Source organism: Nelumbo lutea, chromosome 4 (assembly GCF_056320005.1).
Source record: "Nelumbo lutea isolate HS-2025 chromosome 4, American lotus-T2T, whole genome shotgun sequence".
Taxonomy (NCBI): Eukaryota; Viridiplantae; Streptophyta; class Magnoliopsida; order Proteales; family Nelumbonaceae; genus Nelumbo; species Nelumbo lutea.
Window position 1 is genome coordinate 21,395,665 of NC_142687.1, and position 22,055 is coordinate 21,417,719.

At 37.8% G+C, this 22,055-nt stretch overlaps 1 protein-coding gene across 13 annotated transcripts; it reads left to right on the forward strand.

Moving 5' to 3' along the window:
• The first annotated feature begins 1,228 nt into the window (after positions 1 to 1,228).
• On the forward strand, positions 1,229 to 22,055 carry LOC148854508 (tropomyosin). Of its 13 annotated transcripts, none has more exons than XM_088985442.1 (6): positions 1,303 to 1,547; positions 2,575 to 2,663; positions 3,573 to 3,663; positions 4,278 to 4,489; positions 21,187 to 21,343; positions 21,788 to 22,055. In XM_088985442.1, the coding sequence occupies exons 4-6, from the start codon at positions 4,316 to 4,318 to the stop codon at positions 21,919 to 21,921; spliced, it is 465 nt and encodes a 154-aa protein (XP_088841568.1). In that variant the 5' UTR covers positions 1,303 to 1,547; positions 2,575 to 2,663; positions 3,573 to 3,663; positions 4,278 to 4,315; the 3' UTR covers positions 21,922 to 22,055. The 13 variants fall into 13 exon arrangements, with proteins under 13 accessions (XP_088841560.1, XP_088841568.1, XP_088841566.1 ...); XM_088985440.1 differs by lacking the exon at positions 3,573 to 3,663 and adding an exon at positions 3,852 to 4,157; XM_088985447.1 differs by lacking the exon at positions 1,303 to 1,547 and adding an exon at positions 1,562 to 1,624.

Below are 22,055 nucleotides of genomic sequence, written 5' to 3' on the forward strand. Positions count from 1 at the left end.
GTACAATGTGAAAAGGAAACTCAGATTTACTATTTCTTTGAGGAAATTGAGTTCTACAATGCTTGCTTAACTGACACGTTTGACAAGAAAAATTAGAAACAGACACAGACTTACACAGTTATGGGAAAACAACTTTCAATGACTCAAAAGACAAATGACCCAAGTAAAAAGCCTTATGTGCTGATTTCAGCCAAGCTTCTTTTGAAATGAAGAGTAGAAAGTTGGGGATTTCAATAAGAGACAGAGGAAAGGGAAGAAAAGAGAAGAAGGTCGACTAGGATAGGTTGACATAACCTTAACCGCCAACCCTTCATTCTATTTATAATTAACTTAAGTATGTGATATTACAAGGATGCCCTTAGTAGAAACTAAATAATTACAGCTCTTTAAAAAATAAAAACTAATGGACCCAAGGCCCAACAACATCTTAATTTAAAAGAAAATAAACTAAACACATGTCAGCCCACTCAACACTCCCCGATGTTAAGTTCCACTTATTTTTCATTAATTGAACTCCCTGTTTCAAAGTACTCCCCGATGTTAAGTTCTGCATCAATGGGATCATCCATTGATGGTTTTCACATGGATGGTTTTTTCTCCATCAATGGAATCATCCAAACTACATTATGGAAAAATCTCGATTAATACCCTATACTTTGGGTCTAGTGCCACTTTGATTCCTGAACTTTAAAATGTAGCAATTCAATATCAAAATTTTAAAATATGCCAATCCAATACCTACACTTAACTTTTAAGTTACATTTGAAAAGATATGAATGCCCTTTGACTGTCATAACTCTATATCAATTATCCAAACATTGGTAAAAAATGAACAATCCCAATCTTATTGCTTTTTCTATTCAAAAAAAAGTTGGGGTCATGTCTCATATGATATTCAAGAAGAGTCAAGGATTTAGGACTATTCATTTTATAATATTTGGATGGTTGATAAAGAGAATTAGATAATAATTAAAGACATTTGTGTCTTTTCAAATGCCACTTAATAGGTACTAGATTGACGTTTTAAAATTTATACATCAAAGTGACACTATATTACATGGTACTAATATGAAATTTTTTCTATTTTTATCTATTTGTTTAGACTTTTATTTTAAAATATAAAAAAATATTAATTGAGAGTGTTATTAAAAGACACTCGTACCTACCTCACGTGTTATCAAGTGAATGGAAGTAACTAGATAAATGCTGATGACCATAGTGAGCTTTCGACTTTGTAGTTTGTAAAACTAACCTAAGGTTTACTGGGGGTTGTTAAAAACTGCTCCGATCTTCTCCGGCTCCGGTAATGCTTAACTGGGTTTGGGAAAAGCTCTACACGTGTGGACTAAATAGGGTTATTTCGATAAATAAGCACGTGCCATAAACGTAAATAGAAGTTTAGGTAGTGAAGTGACGTAACCCCCGGGGGGTGGGGGTAAAAATTGTAGTTTACCCAAAAAAAGAGAACAAGAAGAGGAAAAGACACCAGCAGTCAGTTCAGTTTTCCACCTCGCGGTCAGCAACTGTCATAGCACTCTTCTTCCCTTGTACGAACCCTCTTCCCAGCACTTCTCCTCTTTAATCTCGTATCGTCCTGTAAAGAGCATGAAGATCGAATAAATCTGTAGTTTCAATTTGTCCTTTATTGCCTACGTTTGATGGCGGTAGACTAAGAAATGTTGAATTGTTTGATGTGATGTAGTCTTCTGTTCTGATTACGTTTTTTTTTTTTTTTTTTAAAAAAATTCCCCTCGCTTAATTTATTCTGTTTGAAACTGATTATTGATCTAGTAATAGTTATCGAAGAATAAGAACTATGTAATTTGTTGATGGATCGCAGTTTCGATTTTCATACTTTCACAAAATAAAAAGAAACAATTTAAAGCCTTTCCTTTTAATTCCTTATGTCCAGTAGTGGCGAGTAGCAGGGGATCCTCGAAATTCAGAGAGGCCGTCTGTATTCTTTTTTCATTTAGCAGAGGTTGTTTTTCCCTTCTATTTTTTTGACTGCCCAAAATGTTGGAATTGTTTGTAATACAGTATCGCTTACCAATAATTTAAGAATTGTTTATTTCCCTTACTTGAATGCACTAGAATCATATTCCAGTAGGTTGATCTTTTTCTCTTTTCCTCCAAGTGCCTTACAAGGTTCGTTGTGTTTTTAAAGGGTAAACACACTGTTTTACATGTCGAAAAGAAATCACATTCTTTAATACCTGGTTCAATTTGGTACTTTTTTTTGTTGATAAATAATTTGGTACTTTTATCTGTTCATTATTTTTAGTGGAAAACAAGATGCTAAAGTTCTTATCTCAGCTAAGTGTCAGGACCTTCCCAGAGAGACTAACCCCCAGATCAATTTGTGCTTCTGGATAATTTACATTTTTTTTTCTTATCAATACCTTCCTTGTTCTTGGTTCCCTGTGTTATGTTCTTATGCTCTCTTTACGAGCTTATACTCGTTCTAGTAGGTTATCTCAGTTGTGTAAGACATGTAAGTTCCAAATTAAGCAGAGGTTCATTCATTTATTTGATATTGAAGAGTAATACCTGAAATTTATGTGAAATTTGCAGTTTGATTCAGACTCCTAAGAGTGGAAGGTGTACACATTGCTGCGAGTGAGGGAGACACTGAGAGTGTTATATCTATGCTAAATTGCTAGGTATGCCTTATTTACATCTTTATATAAATGTCTATTCCTATTAAAGCCAGGCCCCTTTATGTGGATCAGTTAACGAAGTTGAAGAAATGTTGATATTTTAGATCAAGCATTCTACTTTGTAGTTCGAACATCTTGCTTTTCAAGTCTTTGTTTATCTTAACTTATCTAAAAAACTTGTCAAGTCTTATATGTTCTAAAAAATGCTAATTTTTGGTTCTTTGAGCTCAGAGTATTAATTAATCCAGAGCTAATTATGTTTGCCTTAACTTCAAAGGGCCTTCATAAATCTTAATTTTATGGGGCTTATTTTCTTGATGTCTTTGTTGTTAGTTAGTTTTTTTGAAATTTATAGATAATGAAATCCCAGGTAGTGTATGCTCACAGAGAAAATTTGGTTGCATTTAACCTTAGTTGACACAATGCACGTGCTTTTAAGTTTTAAATTTGTGACTAATCTAAAAGTCTCAGCCATTGCCAAGAGGAAAAAATCTAAACCAATAAAGAGGAACAAAGTTAAGACAATATGTACTAGTCAAAAATAATATAAGAACATGCATTTATCACTTCTCTTACATTATTTTAAGCACTTCTTTAGAAGTAACCCACAATGGTCTCCTCCATGCCCAAACATTTTTTTTTATCAGCAACACAAACAAATTGATTCATTAAATTAAAATGGTGATATACAACAAGAAGTTGTCGGCAGAAACAACAAGCCCTAGAAGAAAACCATCCCAATATTAAGCCCAGAACATGGATTGTCTCTGAATTCCTTGTTTAGCTAAATCATCAGCCATGCTGTTTGCAGATCTCCTAATCCAGTTTATTTGGATCAGAATGTATTTAGATAGATGTTTGCAGATCTCCTCCATGCCCAAACATGACCAAGCTAAATTTTGATGAATGTAGCATGGGAATCCAGGTCCATCCGGAATAGAGGGACTGTTCTGAAGTTGGGAAGATAATAATCTATCTCTATATTCTGGTCCAATCAGGACAGGTGATTCAAATAGGGCTGAAATATTGGTTGTTCTACATGGCAATATCTACTTCTTAATGACATATTGATTGCAACAGTTATAATATTGTTTTACTTCTTATGAGAGGTTGCACCTTGCACCTCTCTTTGGTTCCATGTAATTTTCCAGACTATCATTAATCGATGTTCTCTCTTTACTTATAAAAAAGGACATTTATCGAAGGAGACTCACATGTGATCATAGGATGACTGAGAAGTAATGAAGCATGACCATTGAAATATAGGCATATAATGAGGGGAACCATAAAGCTGACAATGGAGTTGAAGACACCATACAGCTGGACTCCTATATGAAGCCAACATTGTTTCCAATGGACTAGCAAAAAATTTGGGGTAAACTGAAGGCAAATGTATTGGGGTATAGGACCTCACACCTCAGGGGGAAATTTTGTAGTCCTTGTGTATAACCAGGAATAAGATGGCTAGCCAAGGCTAGCCACCTTATTGGGGTTCTTGTAAGTTGTCACATATGTACATATTTATAATACATTTCCAAATTCAGTAAATGGATTTAACAGTTACTGATAAAAAAGAACCTTCTGTAGAAGTAACTCTCCTATGTATTAAATTGACAGCTGCTTAGATTAGAGTTCAACGCTAGTTCACAAGAAAGATGGAAGAGAAGGAAAAGGGCAACGAGAGATGGAGTGCATCAATTGTAAATTTGTCAGAGATGGGAGCCAATCTTGATTCATTACAGAAACTCCTAATGAAGAAGGCTGTTTTTGTAGACGAGGAAACATTTGCCAAAGCATCACTGAGCTCTGAGCAGGCTCGTATCATCAAGGTATTCCAATTTTGCTGTTTGGGTTTTGGGCATACTCATTTATGATATAGGTTTCTTCTACTCCATGCTTATTTATCTGTCTTTTTCTCTACTACGTATAACTTGTATGCTTGGGTGAGTTTGGTTAATGTTTTTCTTTTTGATTGGTAACATACTGAGTTCTTGGAATTCATCCTTAAAAGTTTGGCTGATTTTACTTTTATAATTTATTGTTATTGTTATTTTTTGTTATTTTTAAGTAGCTAGGGGAAGGGCTACTGGGTTTTACTTGTTTTTTCTGAGCTATAGATGTTATAAATGGGTTAAGATCATTTGATTTGTCTATTGGTTGATTCAAGGGTTTCCATTGTATTTGTTCATGTTTAAACTGGAAATGAGTCTGAGATAGTTTATTTTGTTCACTTCGGGTTTAAAAAAAGGGTAAAATGCTGAAACCTCCCTTGAAGTTTCTGACCACTGCTGAAACCTCCTCTGAAGTCTGATAATTGCAACCACCTCCCCTAAACTTTCTGACAGAGTTGTTAGTAGATCCCCTTTGTTAGAATTCTCTAAAAAGAGGAATGAAAATGTCCAAAATACCCATGCAGTTACTTTTGACCAAAATGTTTATTTTCCAAATTTTCTCCTCATATGAATCACTAGCCCAAGCCCTTCCGATCTCTTTTCTGAAATTCAATTATTTTCTAACCCTTCATATCAATCAATCAAAGGTGAAGCTGCAACTTTAAATTCACTATTTTTTCTTGTTGTTTATAAAGTTTGTATTTTTTTTGGTAGAAACTATCTTCGGTAGTTATTGCATGGGTATTTTAGACATTTGCATGCTTTTTGTTAGAGGATTCTAACATAGGGGGTCTACTTGCAACCGTAGCAAAAAGTTTAGGGGAGGTGATTGCAATTACCAAACTTCAGGGGAGGTTTTTTTTTGGTAGAAAGCCTTATGTGCTGATTTCGGCCAAGCTTCTTGTGAAAGGAAGAGTAAAAAGTTGGGGATTTCAGCAAGAGACAGAAGAAAGGGAAGAAAAGAGAAGAATGTTGACTATGATAGATTTACATAACCCTAGCCGCCAGCCCCTCATTCTATTTATAATTAACTTAAGTATGAGATATTACGAAGATGCCCTTAGTAGGGCGGCAACTCAAACTAAATAATTACAGCTCTTTAAAAAATAAAAACTAATGGGTCCAAGGCCCAACAACATCTTAATTTAAAAGAAAATAAACTAAACACAAGTCGGCCCACTCAACACTCCCTCTCAAGTTGGGAGTAGATGTCATACATCCCCAACTTGCGTAGATCATGCTCCAGCTTATTCTTTGCAACGCCTTTTGTGAGGACATCAGCAAGCTGCAGATCAGAAGAAATGTATGGAAGACAAATTTCTCTAGAAGTTATCCTTTCTCTGATAAAATGTCTATCTACTTCAATGTGCTTAGTTCGGTCATGCTGGACTGGATTATGAGCAATATTAATTGCTGCCTGGTTATCGCAGTATAGCATCATAGGTTCTTCTGCCTGAACACCGATTTCTTCCAATAGAGAACGGATCCAGAGAAGTTCTGAAACTCCATGTGCCATGGCCCTATATTCGGCTTCTGCACTTGATCTTACCACAACTGTTTGTTTTTTACTCTTCCATGAGACTAGGTTACCCCCAACTAGGGTGCACACTCCTGAAGTTGATCTTTTGTCATCGAGGCATCCTACCTAGTCCGCATTTGTATTGGTCTCTAGCTTGAGCTGTCCATGATCAGTAAACAATATGCCTCTGCCTGGATGCCCCTTCAGATAAGCAAGGATCCTGTCAACTGCCTTCTAGTGCTGGTCTCGTGGAGCATGCATGTATTGGCTCACTACACTTACTGCATAGGAGATGTTCGGTCTTGTCATGCACAAGTATAGTAGCCGACCCACAAGTCTTTGGTACCTCCCAAGGTCCTTTACTGGTTCACCTTCTGATGCACTGATTCTATGGTTCTGATCAATGGGGGTGCTAGCTGCCTTTGTTCCAAGTTTCCCTGTTTCTTGGAGAAGGTCCAAGACATACTTCATTTGAGAGATAAAAATTCCATGTTTCGATCTTGCAACTTCAATGCCTAAGAAGTATCTCAGTTCTCTAAGGTCCTTAATTTCAAATTCCTTATGCAGGTTCCTCTTCAGACTATCAATCTCACTCAGATCATTCCCAGTGACAACAATATCATCCGCATAAACAATTAGGATTGACACCAAGGATCCCCTGCGCTTCACAAACAAGGTGTGATCAGATTGAGTTTGAGTGTAGCCAAAAACAATCCGGGCCTTTCTGAATCTGTCGAACCATGCTCTGGGGGATTGTTTCAAGCATATAGTGACTTCTTCAGCTTGCATACCTTTCCCACTTTAGCATTATCATAAAAACCAGCTAGAAGATCCATATACACCTCTTCTTGCAGATCCCTATTTAAGAAAGCATTCTTCACATCCAATTGAAACAAGGGCCAAGAGTATGAGGCAGCAAGAGAAAGGAGTATCCGAACAGAGGTCATCTTTGCAACTGGTGCAAAAGTATCTAGATAATCAATGCCATAGGTCTGTGTGTATCCTTTTGCAACAAGTCTTGCCTTGTACCTCTCTATGCTTCCATTTGCCTTATACTTACTGTGTAAACCCATCTGCATCCAATTATCTCCTTGCCTTTTGGTAGGTCCACAATCTCCCATGTCTGATTCTTAATCAAAGCCTCCATCTCTTCTTGCATAGCTGCCTTCCACTCAGGTTTGGAGAGAGCCTCACTAACACCCTTGGGTATAGACACGGAATTAAGAGAAGAGAAAAAAAACACGGTAGGAAGGAGAAAGTCCACTGTAGGATAAGTATTGTGATATGCAATGAGCAGTGCACTTCCTCTTCCCTTTTCTAAGAGCAATAGGGAGATCAAGGTTATCTGTAACAGTGTTGGTGGGACCAATGGGAACTGAAATAGTAGAGGGATCAAGAGGAATACCTGGATCTGTATCAGCCGAATCTGGAGTCTCAAAGGGATTGACAGGAAGTGGTGTGAGTTTTGCTGTAGTGGAATCAACCTCCTTATGAAGTCTCTGCCGTGAATAATACTGTGAGACGGAATGCAAAGGGGGTGGCAAGGTAGGTGACATCGGATGGTTGTCGAGCACAGTGGTAGACACAGGAACTGGAACTGGGAGAGGGATAGACTGCTGACTTACTTCCCCAAAACACTCCCCCTGAGAAGGATTCCTTGAGAAGAAGTATGTAGATTCGAAAAAGGTGATGTCCATAGTAACAAACCGGTTCCCAGAGACTGGATCATAGCAGCGGTACCCTTTCTGATTCTCTGCATATCCAAGGAAGACACATTTCTTTGCCTTGGGATCAAGCTTCGAACGGTAAGGACCAAGAATATGCACAAAGCAGACACACCCAAACACCCTTAGAGGAATATGAAACATCTCCCCCTGAGGAAAAAGAAGGCTTAATGGAGTGCTGAATCCAAGTATACGAGTAGGCATCCTGTTAATCAGATATACTGCCGTGAGAACAACATCACCCCAAAAACGAACCGGAACTATCGCTGTGATCATCATGCTTCTTGCCGTCTCAACAATGTGTCTGTTCTTTCTCTCTGCAACACCATTCTGTTGTGGATTGTAGGAGCAACTACTCTGATGGACAACACCATACTCCAACAGATATGAGGCAAGATGTCTCTCAAAATATTCCCTAGCATTGTCAGATCTGAACATCTTGATTCTAGTTCCAAACTGTGTTAATACCATCCGATGGAATTGCCTCACCAAGGATGGCACCTCATCACGTGATTTCATCAAGTAAATTCAGGAATATCGAGAGAAATCATCCACAAACAGGAGAAAATAGCGATAGCCGCCCATAGAGGGAACATGATAAGGGCCCGACACATCCGAATGAATAACATCAAAAGTAGAAGAACATCTTTTATTACTCTGTTTAAAAGAGTGTCTACAATGCTTTCCAAGTTCACAACCTTCACACTTCAACCTTGACAGACTCACAGACTCAAACAGTTTTGGAAACAAAGAACTTAAAGAAGAAAAAGACAAATGACCCAGACGGTTATGCTAAAGTATAATCTGATCCACAAGTTTTGACTCACTGTCCTTGCAAACATGATGACTTTGGTGAATTGGAAGAGTATCCAGGAGGTAGATTCCATTCACTTCACGACCACTACCAATCGTCCTCTTTGAATCTAGATCCTGCAAAATACAATGTCCAGGAGAAAAAATTACTGAGCAGTTCAGATTCTTAGTCAAACTACTAACAAATAACAAGTTGGTGCTCAATCTAGGAACATGGAGGACAGAGGGTAAACAAATGGAATCATTAGTCTTGACAGATCCCTTCCCAACAATAGGAACATGGGATCCATCAGCTGTGGAGACCCTATCTCTGCCAGAACTAAGCTGGTAAGAGGAGAAAATGGGTCATGTGCTCTGAGGCTCCAAAGTCTATAATCCAAGGAGATCTCTCCTTACCTGAAGCAGAAACATAGTTTGCAGTGACATGTGGACTACCTGTGTGGGCAAGGGAGGTAGAGTGAGTTCCACCTGTGCTACCTGTACCTTGTTGTCTGGTTGCGGCTGAATTGGAACTACCTGTATCCCTCTGATTCAGAAGTAACCCAAACCTCTCAAGCTCGGCCCTTACTGCAGCAGCTGCAACAGACTCCAAGGCAGCTGTAGTAGGGGGGCCGGAGTGTCACCAGTAACTTCCATATGTGTATTTTCTTTCTTATTCTTCAATCTGGTCGGCACAAGATGTGGGTGAAGCTTCCATCTAGTATCTCTTGTATGCTTCGATTTCTTACAGTAGTCACAGACTAAGTCCCTTTTGTCTTCCTTCTTGTTCTCATTGCCATTCTGTTTAGGCTTCACAGCACTTGCCATAGTAGACTGATCAGACATGAGATTCTTCATCATTACATCCCTCCTGCACTCCTCTCCTGACACGAATGCATATGCTTGGGAGAGAGTGACACTGTCCCTAGAAAGAAGATGCTGTTGTGCAATGTCATACTCAGGGTTAAGGCCAGCAAGGAATTCGAACACCCTATACTTCTCTAAGTGTCTTTGATAGGTAGCTGCATCCTTGGTGGTTTCCCAAGCAAAGGTCTCTAGATGGTCAATCTCCTGCCACAGGGTCTTAAGGACTGAAAAATAAGCTGCAACAGATCTATCTCCCTGCTTAGTAGCAATAATCTGATTTCTTAGTTGATAAGCCCTAGCAACATTCTCCTTCTGTGAATAGGTCTCTGCAACCCCATCCCATATCTCATTAGCAGTGTTTGCCCATAAAAAGTTTTTACTTATATGTGGCAACATAGAATTACACAACCATTTCATTACCATATAATTTTCTTGCACCCACCGGGAGTTGCCAGTTTCGGGTTTTACCTCTTCACCAGTAATATACCCCAATTTTCCACGAGCTCCAATGGCCATCTTTGCAGATTGGGACCATTCCAAGTAATTTGTACCATCCAACCTAACTGTAGTAATGGTTCCGGCTCTGAAGGGGTCTCCAGCACCTCCTCCCACTGGTCTCATTTCATTCCCGGGCTTATATTCAACTCTGTGTCCCTCCATGTGTCTCAAAGAGGTACAAAAAACAGCTAAAAAATGCAACAAGAATAAACAAAATACCTTATGGAACCAACGACACTCCTTTGGTGTCCTAGACTTTCTACCCACGAAAGATTCCTTTTCAGTGGGATGGGGAGAAGAGAGAGAAGAAGCAACCGCCCTCTCTAGAGGCCTCCAAACCACATGGAACTTGAATCGCCCCTTACAAAAAACCCAGAGGAACCCTAAAAAAATAGGGCGCCACGACCTAGGTCAAAAGAAGAGTCCAACAAAATCAGGACTCTTCCCCTTTCTCCAGTTTTTCCTGATTCTGATGAGAAACCCTAGACCAGCTACAAGGCGTACAGATCCATCAAGAAAATCCAAAAACTGGGCTTACCTGAAAGCTTCGATCAGCCTCTTAAATCTCCATGTAGTGGGCCGATCTAGGCTGCAGGAACGAATCTCTTCAAGAACCTTCAACCTGCTCTGATACCAAGTAGAAAGCCTTATGTGCTGATTTCGGCCAAGCTTCTTGTGAAAGGAAGAGTAGAAAGTTGGGGATTTCAGCAAGAGACAGAGGAAAGGGAAGAAAAGAGAAGAAGGCCGACTAGGATAGATTTACATAACCCGAGTCGCCAGCCCCTCATTCTATTTATAATTAACTTAAGTATGAGATATTACAAAGATGCCCTTAGTAGGGCGGCAACTCAAACTAAGTAATTACAGCTCTTTAAAAAATAAAAATTAATGGGCCCAAGGCCCAACAACATCTTAATTTAAAAGAAAATAAACTAAACACAAGTCGGCCCACTCAACAATTTGCATGCTTTTTATTAGAGGATTCTAACATAGGGGGTCTACTTGCAACCGTAGCAAAAAGTTTAGGGGAGGTGATTGCAATTACCAAACTTCAGGGGAGATTTCAGCAATGGTCATAAACTCCAGGGGAGGTTTTAGCAGTTCACCCTAAAAAATAATCCTCTTTAGAAGTTCTGAGTGAGGATATTATGTTCTTGGGTATGTATGTTTTCTTTTTTGTTGATGTGATAAACTTTGAGTTAGACCAATATTGTGATCGTATTGTTTTCTTCCTCATAAACAACAGATCTTTGTGATTAACTTTTTGGTATTTTGAAGACTACATGGAATGAAATCATTTCATTATGCTAATCTAGAGCGGAGCCATCATGGAAGCATTAAAAAACATATAAGCGAGGTCCTGCTGTCATGTAGAATTTTAGGAAACGAATTCATTTATATTTTGTTATTATTAGCTTTCTGCTGATGATTCTATCTTAGATGATAAACTTATGTTTATACATTGATAAACCATGTTAGGACAAAGTGAGTTAATTTCATTCCAAATGCCTTCAAAATGGCTCCTTAAAATTATGACTCGGGGGGGGGAGTGGTGGCATGTCATGGGGCTTCCCCCCACCCATGGCGCACAGATAGCGCAATAGTTTGTTCAAAAAAAGAAAAGTTATGCCATTTTACTTTCTTTAAATAGGATTTCAGATTTCCCCAAAACAGTTAACAGCCAAAAAAGCGGAGGAGAGAACACTGTCCTTGAAAAGAGGAGAGACTGATAACCATTGTCTTAGAGCCTCCACTACACCAGTGATCATTTTCTCGACTAGGTTACTCTTCTGTTCAAAGGTTCTCGAGTTTCTTTGATTCTTTCCAACCAAACCAACCACAGAACAGCCAAGAGAATTGCAGACTAGGATAACAACCTGTCCTACTCATCCCAACAACCTTCCAAGCATTGAGCAAATCCTGAACAGTGGCTGGTAAACATCCCTTAACATCAACAGCTTTAATGAAGAACATCCAGATCTTATAGGTGAATTTGCAATGAAGAAAGATATGACTGGCTGTCTCCTCTTCTCCTAGCACAAAGGGCAAAGGGTATCAGGCAGACTTATACCTTTTCTCATGAGCAATTGCTTGGTTAGGCATTTCTACCACACTGCTACCTAGGTAAAGAACTTCACTTTTGGGGGGCCAACAAACAACCAAATATCCTTACTAGGAAAAGAGAATCTGTATCTGGAAGCAGCCTCTGGTAGAAAGTTGTTTATTTTTGAATTTTGAAAGCCCCCTTCTCTATGCTTGAGGTCTCTTCATGACCCTTCGATCTCCCAATCCTTGAATGATTGTGATAACAACCACGTCTTTTCTTCTTCCTCCCTTTCACTGTAACCCAACCATCGTCCCCTTCCTTGTCAGAAAGCTTCTGGAGTGGTTGAAAATCCACACCATCCTTTACATTTAAAGAGATCTCCCTTTCTCTTTCTTTCTCTATCGCTAGTTTGATGTCCTCTTCAATCGCCCAGCCAGCCAATCTTTTATGGACAATATCCTTGTCCACCATTGCTGAGGAAATGCCTTCCAGAATAGCCATTCTTTCCGGCCAGATGGTAATGATGTACATAACTCAATTTGCAATTAGGTTTACTGATGAAGGAGGAAGACTAATCCATCTTACTTTGATTTTGATACATTCCATAGACCACTTGTAGTAGGATGACTCATTGACTTCTATGAATCCCCTGCAAAGGTCACCGATCTTTTTGGGTACCTCTGAGCTCTAAAAACACAGAGGGAGGTCAGAAACTCTGATCCAAACAAATCCGTTTATGTCTTCTACCTTTGATCATGATCCAAAGCTATCGGATCAGGGTTCTAGGTGAAGGAGCGTGCTGCGAAAGCACCTGTTGCCAATGTTTAAGATTTTCCAAGCTTCTGCAGCATTAGGCAGAATGAAAAGCCAAAAATTCTCATCGATTTTGTGGACTCTTACTCCTGTCAGGCACTGTCAGGATTATTCACCCATCTTTGTAAGCTCCTTGCACTAACGGTTGGATTATTGACTCATCCAACTAGGCAAGCTTGCAAAAAGTTAACCCTGTCTTGGACTCCACTGTCCTCTGCTTCTGAGAAAAAATGATTTAAATTTGATTTCAAAGAACAACTTCCACCTGAAGGTCAAGCCCCTGGAAATTTTAAATGACTGCTGTTGCTTCTTCTTTATGTGACTGCCTCCGAATGCAAGGGAAAACGTCTCCCCATTGGGATGTTTTCTTTTCCTTGTGAAAGCATCTAACTACGCTAGGTTAATTTCTGTAAATCCAACCTAGACTTGCCTATCCATTTGGATAGAGATTATCAATGGAAGGTTCATGGATCCACAGCAAGTAAAGATTCAGTTCTAACTGTCCCTCCATCTGAGATTATGCAAGTTTTGTAATGCAGTTGCTCAGATGATGTACCTTGTTATGATCTATGCTAATCTACAATATGGTAGGCTGTCTATGTAAGCCTGGATGCAAATTGTTGTTGGTTGTTTATGAGGGAAGATCGGCAATATATTCATTGTGCTGCCAAACAATTTTCAACATAAAAAAATGGTCTATTGAGGGAAATACTAATTATTGTTGGTTGTTTGCAAGGGGGGATTGCAAATATATTCATCGTGCTGCTAAGCAATTTTCAATTTAAAAAAATGGTCTATTGAGGGAAATACTAATTGTAAGAAAGCATCTGTCATTCCAATAAGTAGACTGGTGGAGATTCTCCCTGACTTATTGAATTGAATAAGATTCCTCTCTCTCTTTCTCTCTCTCAAGACTTGGACAAGGAGCTAAACCTTTTTTTAGTCAAGGTGTTAGATTCAGTGATATTGAACAAATATGGTATTTCTGGGGCTTTGCAGATGTATTTTAATTTTCAATTTTGGTATTTTATACTTTTATAGTTATAGTTTTACATTATAAATAGTGCAATAGTTGATATTGTGCAGGGGAATAAATTTGGAAGTATAAGTCAATGCAAATAGAGAACATATTAAATATAGAAGTATAAATCAATATAAACAGCACTAACAAGCAGTTTATTATTGAGTTTATTGAATTTATCATGCATTACAAGTTTACAATTGGTTCCCAAATATTAGCATAAGAATTACAAATTCACCTGCCATAAAATTGGCCAAGGAAAGGGTTCTTATTGCATCTTGAATTGGTTTCAAGTTTCAACATATGTTGAGATAATGCTTCACCCTGGTTTCAAAGAGTTCCATATAATATGGATGCATTCATGTTCCAATGAAAGCCTTCTATATGAAATGTAAGCATAGAATATACAGAAAAGTCCAATAGTTGTCACATTAACAAGGAAATATATCTCGCTAATATGTGCAAACTTATTTTCTTCCTTGCTGAGTTCTGCCTTGGTATCTCTTTGATGAACTCTTCATTGCTGGGCTGGGCATAATATTTGGCATTAGTTTTTTTTTTTTTAAATAAATTGGAGCAAGTTTGTATTATTTCTTTTTCTCATAAAAACCTAAGCAGTTACTTTTTCTCTTTGATGGGCAAGTCAGCTAGTGGCCATTATAAAGAATCTGAAGATGGGATCTGATCCCAGGTCTGAGGTTGTGAAACCCAGATCATACATAATAATTAATTGGCATATTCAGGAGGAGGTCCCATGGTGCATCTTGTTTGCTGATGACATTGTTTTAATTGATGAACTACTAAAGTATTAAATGTAAAATTAATCTTGTGGACAAATGCCTTAGAAACAAGATATTTTTTTTTTTTAAATAAGGACTAAAACAGAATATATGATATGTAAGTTTAATAGTAATAGGAGTGCAAAGTAGGGTACACTTAGGATTGGAGACCAAGAGAAAACTTAATGTGACCTTTTCTGATACCTTGGTTTGATAATTCATAGCAAGGGGGAGGTTGAAGAGGATGTTGCCCATAGATTCAGAGTAAGATGGGCAAAATGGAGGGGTGCGGTCAACCAAAAAGCAGAACTCTGGATGCACCTCTCCATTTTTCCTGCCCTACTCTAATTCTATGGGCAAGGGAGGGATTGGAGAGGATGCTGCCCATGGAATTAGAGGATGGGCAAAACGGAGGGGTGCATCTGAAGTTTGTTTGATAGGTAAAACCACTTAGATTAAAGGAAAAAAATTATAAAACAGTTGTAAAGCTAGCTATGCTGTATGGATCAGAGTGTTGGGTGGTTGAGAAACATGTCCATAAAACAAGTGTGGCAGAAAAGCATTGCTGAGAACTGAGATGGATGAATGGGAAAACTAGAGAGGATAGGATCAGAAATGAAGTCATTTGAAGGAACCTAGAAGTGGCTCCAATAGGTGATAAAATGAGAGAAAGTAGACTAAGATGTAGGGGTGTACAACCGGTCAGTTTGGTTTGGTTTGGTTAGGCTGAGGACCTAACTGACTATTCGGTTTAACCATTTTCTCCAATCGATCAGAACCGAACTAGAGTTCAGAACCGAACCGACCCTAACCGAATTTGGTTCGGTTCGGTTTGGTTAGGCCCTAATTCCACATAATTGACAAACATTGATCAACAACTAATACATATTTTATAATTAATAAGTGTTATTAATTAAAAGTTAAAATGGCCCCAAAAGCCAATGGTTTTAATTAATTGACTATTATTATTAATTAAAAGTTAGAATGCCCCAAAGCCCAATGGTTTTAATTAATTAGCTATTATTAATTAAAAGCTATGCCCAAAGCTCTATGCCAATGGGGAATCGGCGAATTGGGCATTTTTCAAAAACAATTAATAATTAATGATTATTCTAGGTTTTAATTAACAATTATTAATTAAAAGCTGTTCACAAACAATTAAAGCCCAATGGGAAATCACCAAATTTGTCATTGGGAAATATAATAATTAATTAACATAAAGTATTAAATAGATCACATTAAACATTTAATACACTTCATTAAATAAACACTAATTCAGTTTTCGGTTTGATTGAAAGTCTCAACCAAACCGAACTGAAACTGAAAACCAATTTTTTTTAAAATAAAAGCCGAACCAAACCGATATCCGAATTAACCAAACTGAACTTGCTTATTCGGTTTGGTTCAGTTCGGTTTTCAGTTTATCAACCGAATTTGAACACCCCTACTAAGATGGTTTGGCCATGTGCATAGAAGACCATCAACAACACCTTTAAGAAGAAGTGATTTAAGCACTGATAATTTAACAATGGATATGACATTAAATAGAATGGATTGGTGAAACAGGATTCATGTAGCTGACTCCTTATAGTTGGGATGAGGCTTGGATGATGATGATGACTACTAAACAAGTTATTGACTTAAGGAATGCTTGTTTCCAAAACTACTTTTTTAGGAATATAGAGTTAGTCAAAAGTAACGCTTTAAGTAGAGCGTTGGAACCCTTATGATTAAAGATCTACATTCTTGAATTAATTACACAAAGGAAATATCAGCATTCTATAGATTCTAGAAGAAGCTAAGCAACTTCCTCACATAATCCCTTGATAATCCAAAATTCCAAGAGAGGAAAGGAAGGGAAAATATGGCCAAGGTTGAGATGGAATAATATTAGACAAATCTGACCCATAAAGATGAGGGAAAACTTCCAATTAAGGTTTGCTAGTGAAGTTGCCTAAATCTAGGGGTGCTAGTAGTCAGTGGGTACTTAGCTCCAAGTTAGGTATTGTACCTGCCCCTGGTTAGTTGATTCTGGGAACAAAGTGTCCAATCCAGTGAATAACCAATTTAATTTGACCAACAAACTAATACCCTATTAGGAATTAATCTAGTTAGCTTAGTAATATATGATTATATGAATTTTGAGATCTATAGAGGATAAATACCATAGTGAATATGCAAACAACTTAAATATGGTAGAAGAAATTACGATTGCAATTTCATACCTAAAACAAAGAGTATAGTAAAAATTGGGTCGAACAAACACAATAAGGTAAAGAATCAGCTAAATATGTATTAGTGTTCAACATGCTTTTGTTTACAAAGTTTGGGATATAAAGCTTGGCTTATTTTATATGTTTATGGTATATCAAATAAAAGTATATTTTGAATTAGAAGAGGTATATAAAAAAGAATGTCTATTTTCCATATTATTGAAAAGTACAGTATGTTTCTTTTTTCTTTTAATGATCAGCAGAAATATATTTTATTTTATTATATTTCATTAACAGAAATTAGTACAACTTGGTGATGGGAGTGTCATTCCTAACTTTCATCCCCAAATAGTACAACTTTCAATCCCAAGTTACAGAAGCCCAAAATAGTTGCTGCCTGAAAAGCCCCTTGTTTGGCAAGGGAATCAGCTTAACCCATTTGCACCCTTCCGACCCACGTAAAAAGTACAGTATGTTTCTTGGAAAATGTTGTGTGTATGCACACAAGTTTATTATGATAAACATCAACACTTAAAAATTGTTTTATCAGAAATAATGACCATTAGCTTTACTAGTAAAGGATTTTGAGAAAGCTCCATTGTCTTAGTGTTTGGAATAAATGGGACAAGGGCAAACCATACTAGGCTGACCATAAATAAGCATGATAGACAGCAAGATCCATCCCCCTCAAGGAATATCAGTTGAATCACCATCCATTGCTAGTTGCTAAGGCATAAACTATTTGCAGTTTGGAGCTCTCCTGAACAAGCAGTCATGATGCCTTTGCTTCTATATTTTAGCAAGATCTTCTACTTCATCACCTACCATACAAGCAGTTTGGTCCCCTCCTTTGCAGTGTCATGTCAAACTGAACTTTGATGGCAGCTCTATTGGGAACCCCGGACCTTCTGGAATAGGGGGTGTGTTTAGAGACACGGAAGGAAAAATCCTAGCTCTGTATTCTGGCCCAATAGGTGTGGGGGACTCGCTTAGAGCTGAAGTTTTGGTGCTCCTCCAGGGGCTCAGATGGGCCAAGCAATTGGGTTTCCAACAGTTGGAAGTGGGGGGGGGGATTCAAAATTAGTAGTAGGATGGCTGCAATCAAACAGTTTGGGAATGTGGTCCCTTAGACAACAGGTAAGGGAATTATTGAGCCTCACAAGGGAGCTGGATGCAAAAGTGTATTGGTCTAGGAGGTCAGCAAATGCTTTAGCTGACTACCTAACAAAACAGGGGGTGAATCGGGAGTTTTTGTTTTGTGCAATGTTGTAAGATTTTTTGTTATTCAGAGGTCACCTTTTACTTTGGAAGGTGACAGTTGTTTCTTATGCTTTTATCTAATGAAAGTTACTGTTTCCTATAAAAAAAAAAGCCTTTGCTTCTATAAAAAGAACCAAAGGGATCAAGGAACATCTATATTTGAGGACAGCCAACTAATCACCCATAGACAACCTATTCTTCCAAACTCATCCCAGCCTGAAGTTAAGGCTATTCTCCATCATTGAAGAAGTGTGAGCAATTCTTCCTTAAGGGAAGTTCCTTCAGTGAGTAGCTTAGTAAGATATCCCAGCACCATCTCTAAAGATTCCACCTATCCCAGAAGGCAAATTTCTACCTGGGCTGCTGCAAAGTTAAAATCTTATCTTGCCCATTTCTGGACCAACCTATTCAACGGTTCTATGCTGTCTCCTCAGTGCAAAACCAGCTATCATTTGCCAATTCCTCAAGATAGAGTTCATGATAATAAGGATTGGAGAAGCACAAACATATGTCATGGGAAACTAGAACTCTAATGCAGAGTTGGGAGCTGAGGTGATTTGGGTGTACAGATCTGCTAACTGTATTGCAGATGGTTTAGCAAGGCAAAGGGCAGCAAGAAAACTGATGTTTTGGGGTTTTGTATCCTAAGGGGGAGTTGTAGCTGAAGGGTTTCACAGGCGTTTAGCTGAGGCTAGCTGCCCATATTATCCACTGTAATCTGCTATTTTTCTGATCAATTAATAAAAGTTTGATTGTTACTGATAAAAAAAGGAATGATAGAGTTCATGATGACGCTCTTGAACTTATTCCCTGTCATCATCCATTTGCCACTCTCACCATGATTAGATCAATGATAGTTTGACTTCTTCTTTGTTCAAATACTCTTGTGTTTATTTCTCATCAAATGCTCCAGAATGCTGTTGCTCTTGTGGAATATCCCATGAATTTTTTAAATGATGAAAGTAAATAATGGACCTGGCATGGGTATGGGCTAATTTGGTGGATAACCCTTACGAAGTATCTGGATCCAGTCCTGATGTGCTTGATGGGGGTGGGGTATGGGCATACCTGTAAAGAAACCACCATGGCCCTTACCATGAATGTCATGGTTCTATTATAATCCATGGCAAACATATTATGATGATAGAAAATAAGCATTGCCTGAGTTGATATTGAGCCTGCAGTCTCTAAACTCCAGTATCATTTCACAAGCAGGTTTTACCCCTTGTCTCTAATTTCCCCAATATCTAGACCACTTTGTTCTTTGAGATTGCATGTGTAGTTTCAGTTCACCAAGTGGCTTTTCCTTCTTTAATGCAATGGGATTACTGCAAGATCTTTTTTATTAAACCTGTCAACTGTTCATGAGTATTTGATGGGATGGAAAATCATGCATGTGAAGACCTCCTTAATTTCAAACAAATAATTTCTTATCATGGATATGTGAATACCTCCAGTTAGAGCTAATGAGTCACAAGTCCTTTACTTTGTCCCAAATACTGCCAGGGGATCCTTCCTTTTATAAAAATTTTCTTATCGTGCTATAGAAGGCATTAACCTACTAATTATCTTTTCTCATATCAAAATACAAAATAAATTCCTACAAAAATCTTGGTAAATTACCTAATCTGGAAGAACTTTTCATGGAAAGACAAGAAGATAAGTCCAAATAGTTGAGAGTCAGCAACTGAATTCCAAATCATCTCCAGCTACGTGGATCTGAATATCTAGTTCATCAAAGTAGGACAATTGAACTTGATGCTGCTTCCTAGGGTTTTTTTTTTTATATATTTTTTAGTGTGGGTTGGTTCTTTCTGTATTGCAGTTTAGCCTTGCTGATGCTTTCAAAATTGAGAGATACTTGTACCAAAAAGCAACTCCATTCTGTAGTTTACGTCATCATCCAACTTGATAGTAACTAGGAAAAGGTTGCAGAATGATTCTTGATTGAAGGTTTTGCAGAATACAAGTAATGGACTTTATAGTCATTACGAGTCTATTAGACCTGTTCATGGGCTGGTTTGACCTGGCCTGCTCTTGGTTGGGCTTGGACAAAATTTTAGGTTTATGGGCTCGGTCTGGGGCCCAAAACACTAGGCCCAACTCTATTGCGGGCCGGGCTTGGGCTTTCTCAAAAAAGCCTGGTCTGGGCCCAAGCTAGGCCTGACTCTTTTATTATATTTTATAGGGTAAAATACAAAAACCTCCCCTGAAGTTTCTGACAATCATAAAAACCTCCCCTATAGTTTCATTTTAACAAATGCCTCCCCTGAACTTTTGAGAAACTCAACAAAAACCTCCCTTCCGTCACCTTCCCAGACAAAATGTTAGACTGATGTAGCAGTTTCTTCCAAATACCCATTCTACCCTTTTATAAGTTATTTTACATACAAAATTACTGAATAACCATGTTTTAATTCGACAAAAACATTAGAAGATGATCGTTAAAAGGGGATTTTTGTCAAGTAAAAAAAACAGGGTTATTTCAGTAATTTTGTATGTAAAATAATTTATAAAAGGGTAGAATGGGTATTTAGAAGAAATTGGTGCATCAGTCTAATGCTTTCCATCTAAGAAAGTGACAGAAGGGAGGTTTTTGTCAAATTTCTCAAAAGTTCAGTGGAGGTTTTTGTATTTTACCCTATTTTATATAATAAAAAATATATATTATATATTTTTGTTTATTCTTCTCTTTTCTCAAGCCATACTGAGATCTTTCAGAATTTTTGGCTTTTGAAGTCGTTTAATATAAATGAATCAATTTTGTTATTGAGTTAAAATGAAAAAAAATCTTCTTGCCCAATTTATTAGTTGGGCTTTGGGCTTTATACGAGGGCTGGGCTTGGACTCAAGATCTAGGCCTGATGGTCAGTCCGGGCTTGGGCCTGAATATATTTTGTTAATATTAGAGGCAAAGCCCAACCCGTGAACAAGTCTAGTCATTATTTGTGGTAAAGCAGTGACACTAATTTTTGAAATAGATTATGTTGTGTCTGCCTGTGTTCAATTTTTTCAAATGTGGGTCGAGCCATTTTTGCAACCAATTGTTATAGCTCCATATACTGTTTTTGTGATAGACAATATTCATTTTTTGGGATTAGGCACTTGAACAAAGGGTTGAGACATTAGAACGTGAGCTTGATGCTGCAATTACAGCTGCTGCTCATGCTAGGTCAGAAAAACGACAGGCTGAGGCTGCACAGAAAGCTGCTGAATTACATGCACAAGAGGTCACAAGGGAGCTTGAGAACACCACAAGTATGATAGTCTGAACTTTATCTCATGCCCATTAAGCCTGTTTCGTTTATCACTTCTATGTGGCTAGGAATGTTAATGCCTATTGGCAAGCAGCAAATTCATAAGAGTAAACAGTACAACATACTTCCATGTATAGAGATTCTTATGAAAGAAGGAAAGATGTAAATAAAAACAGAATTATAAGATCTGCATCTATTGGATATGATGCGGGTGCTTTGCACCTTTAGGTATCTATATACATAACAATTTATGTATCCAACAAGATACAACATTTTTGTAAGGTATTTGGGTACCATACCTTTGAATAAATCATGTTGAAATTGATTTTTGGAATGATATTTATCAGTCTGTATTGCACATTGAAACCATGACAGATAACCTTGCAATGATATATTTGCCAGTCTACCATATATGCTTAGCAAGTTAGCATTTTTGTCATTGCAGAGGTATTCCAATTACACATGGAAGAGCTGCGTGCTAAGCAAGAGGAAATATACAAGAGAGAGAGTGACATTAAAGTTTTGGAAGCTATAATTCAGACCCTTGGTGGAAAAGGGTCATCTGCCTCAGAAAGTTAAGATCCATATGCACTCCATTCTTTTCTTTTCTTTTGCTTTTTTTGGGGTTTAGGTACATGATCTGATCAAGTATTGTTCATCTATACTAGTGTACACAAGCTATTACAAATAAAAAAAAATGCTATTTTCAGTTA

Bases quoted from the DNA above. Each gene is read 5' to 3' on its own strand.
- LOC148854508 (XM_088985434.1), top strand. From the start codon at position 4,316: ATGGAAGAGAAGGAAAAGGGCAACGAGAGATGGAGTGCATCAATTGTA. The intron at 4,490-21,186 runs GTATTCCAATTT...TTTTGGGATTAG, and splicing joins AGCAGGCTCGTATCATCAAG to GCACTTGAACAAAGGGTTGA. The intron at 21,344-21,787 runs GTATGATAGTCT...TTGTCATTGCAG, and splicing joins GGAGCTTGAGAACACCACAA to AGGTATTCCAATTACACATG.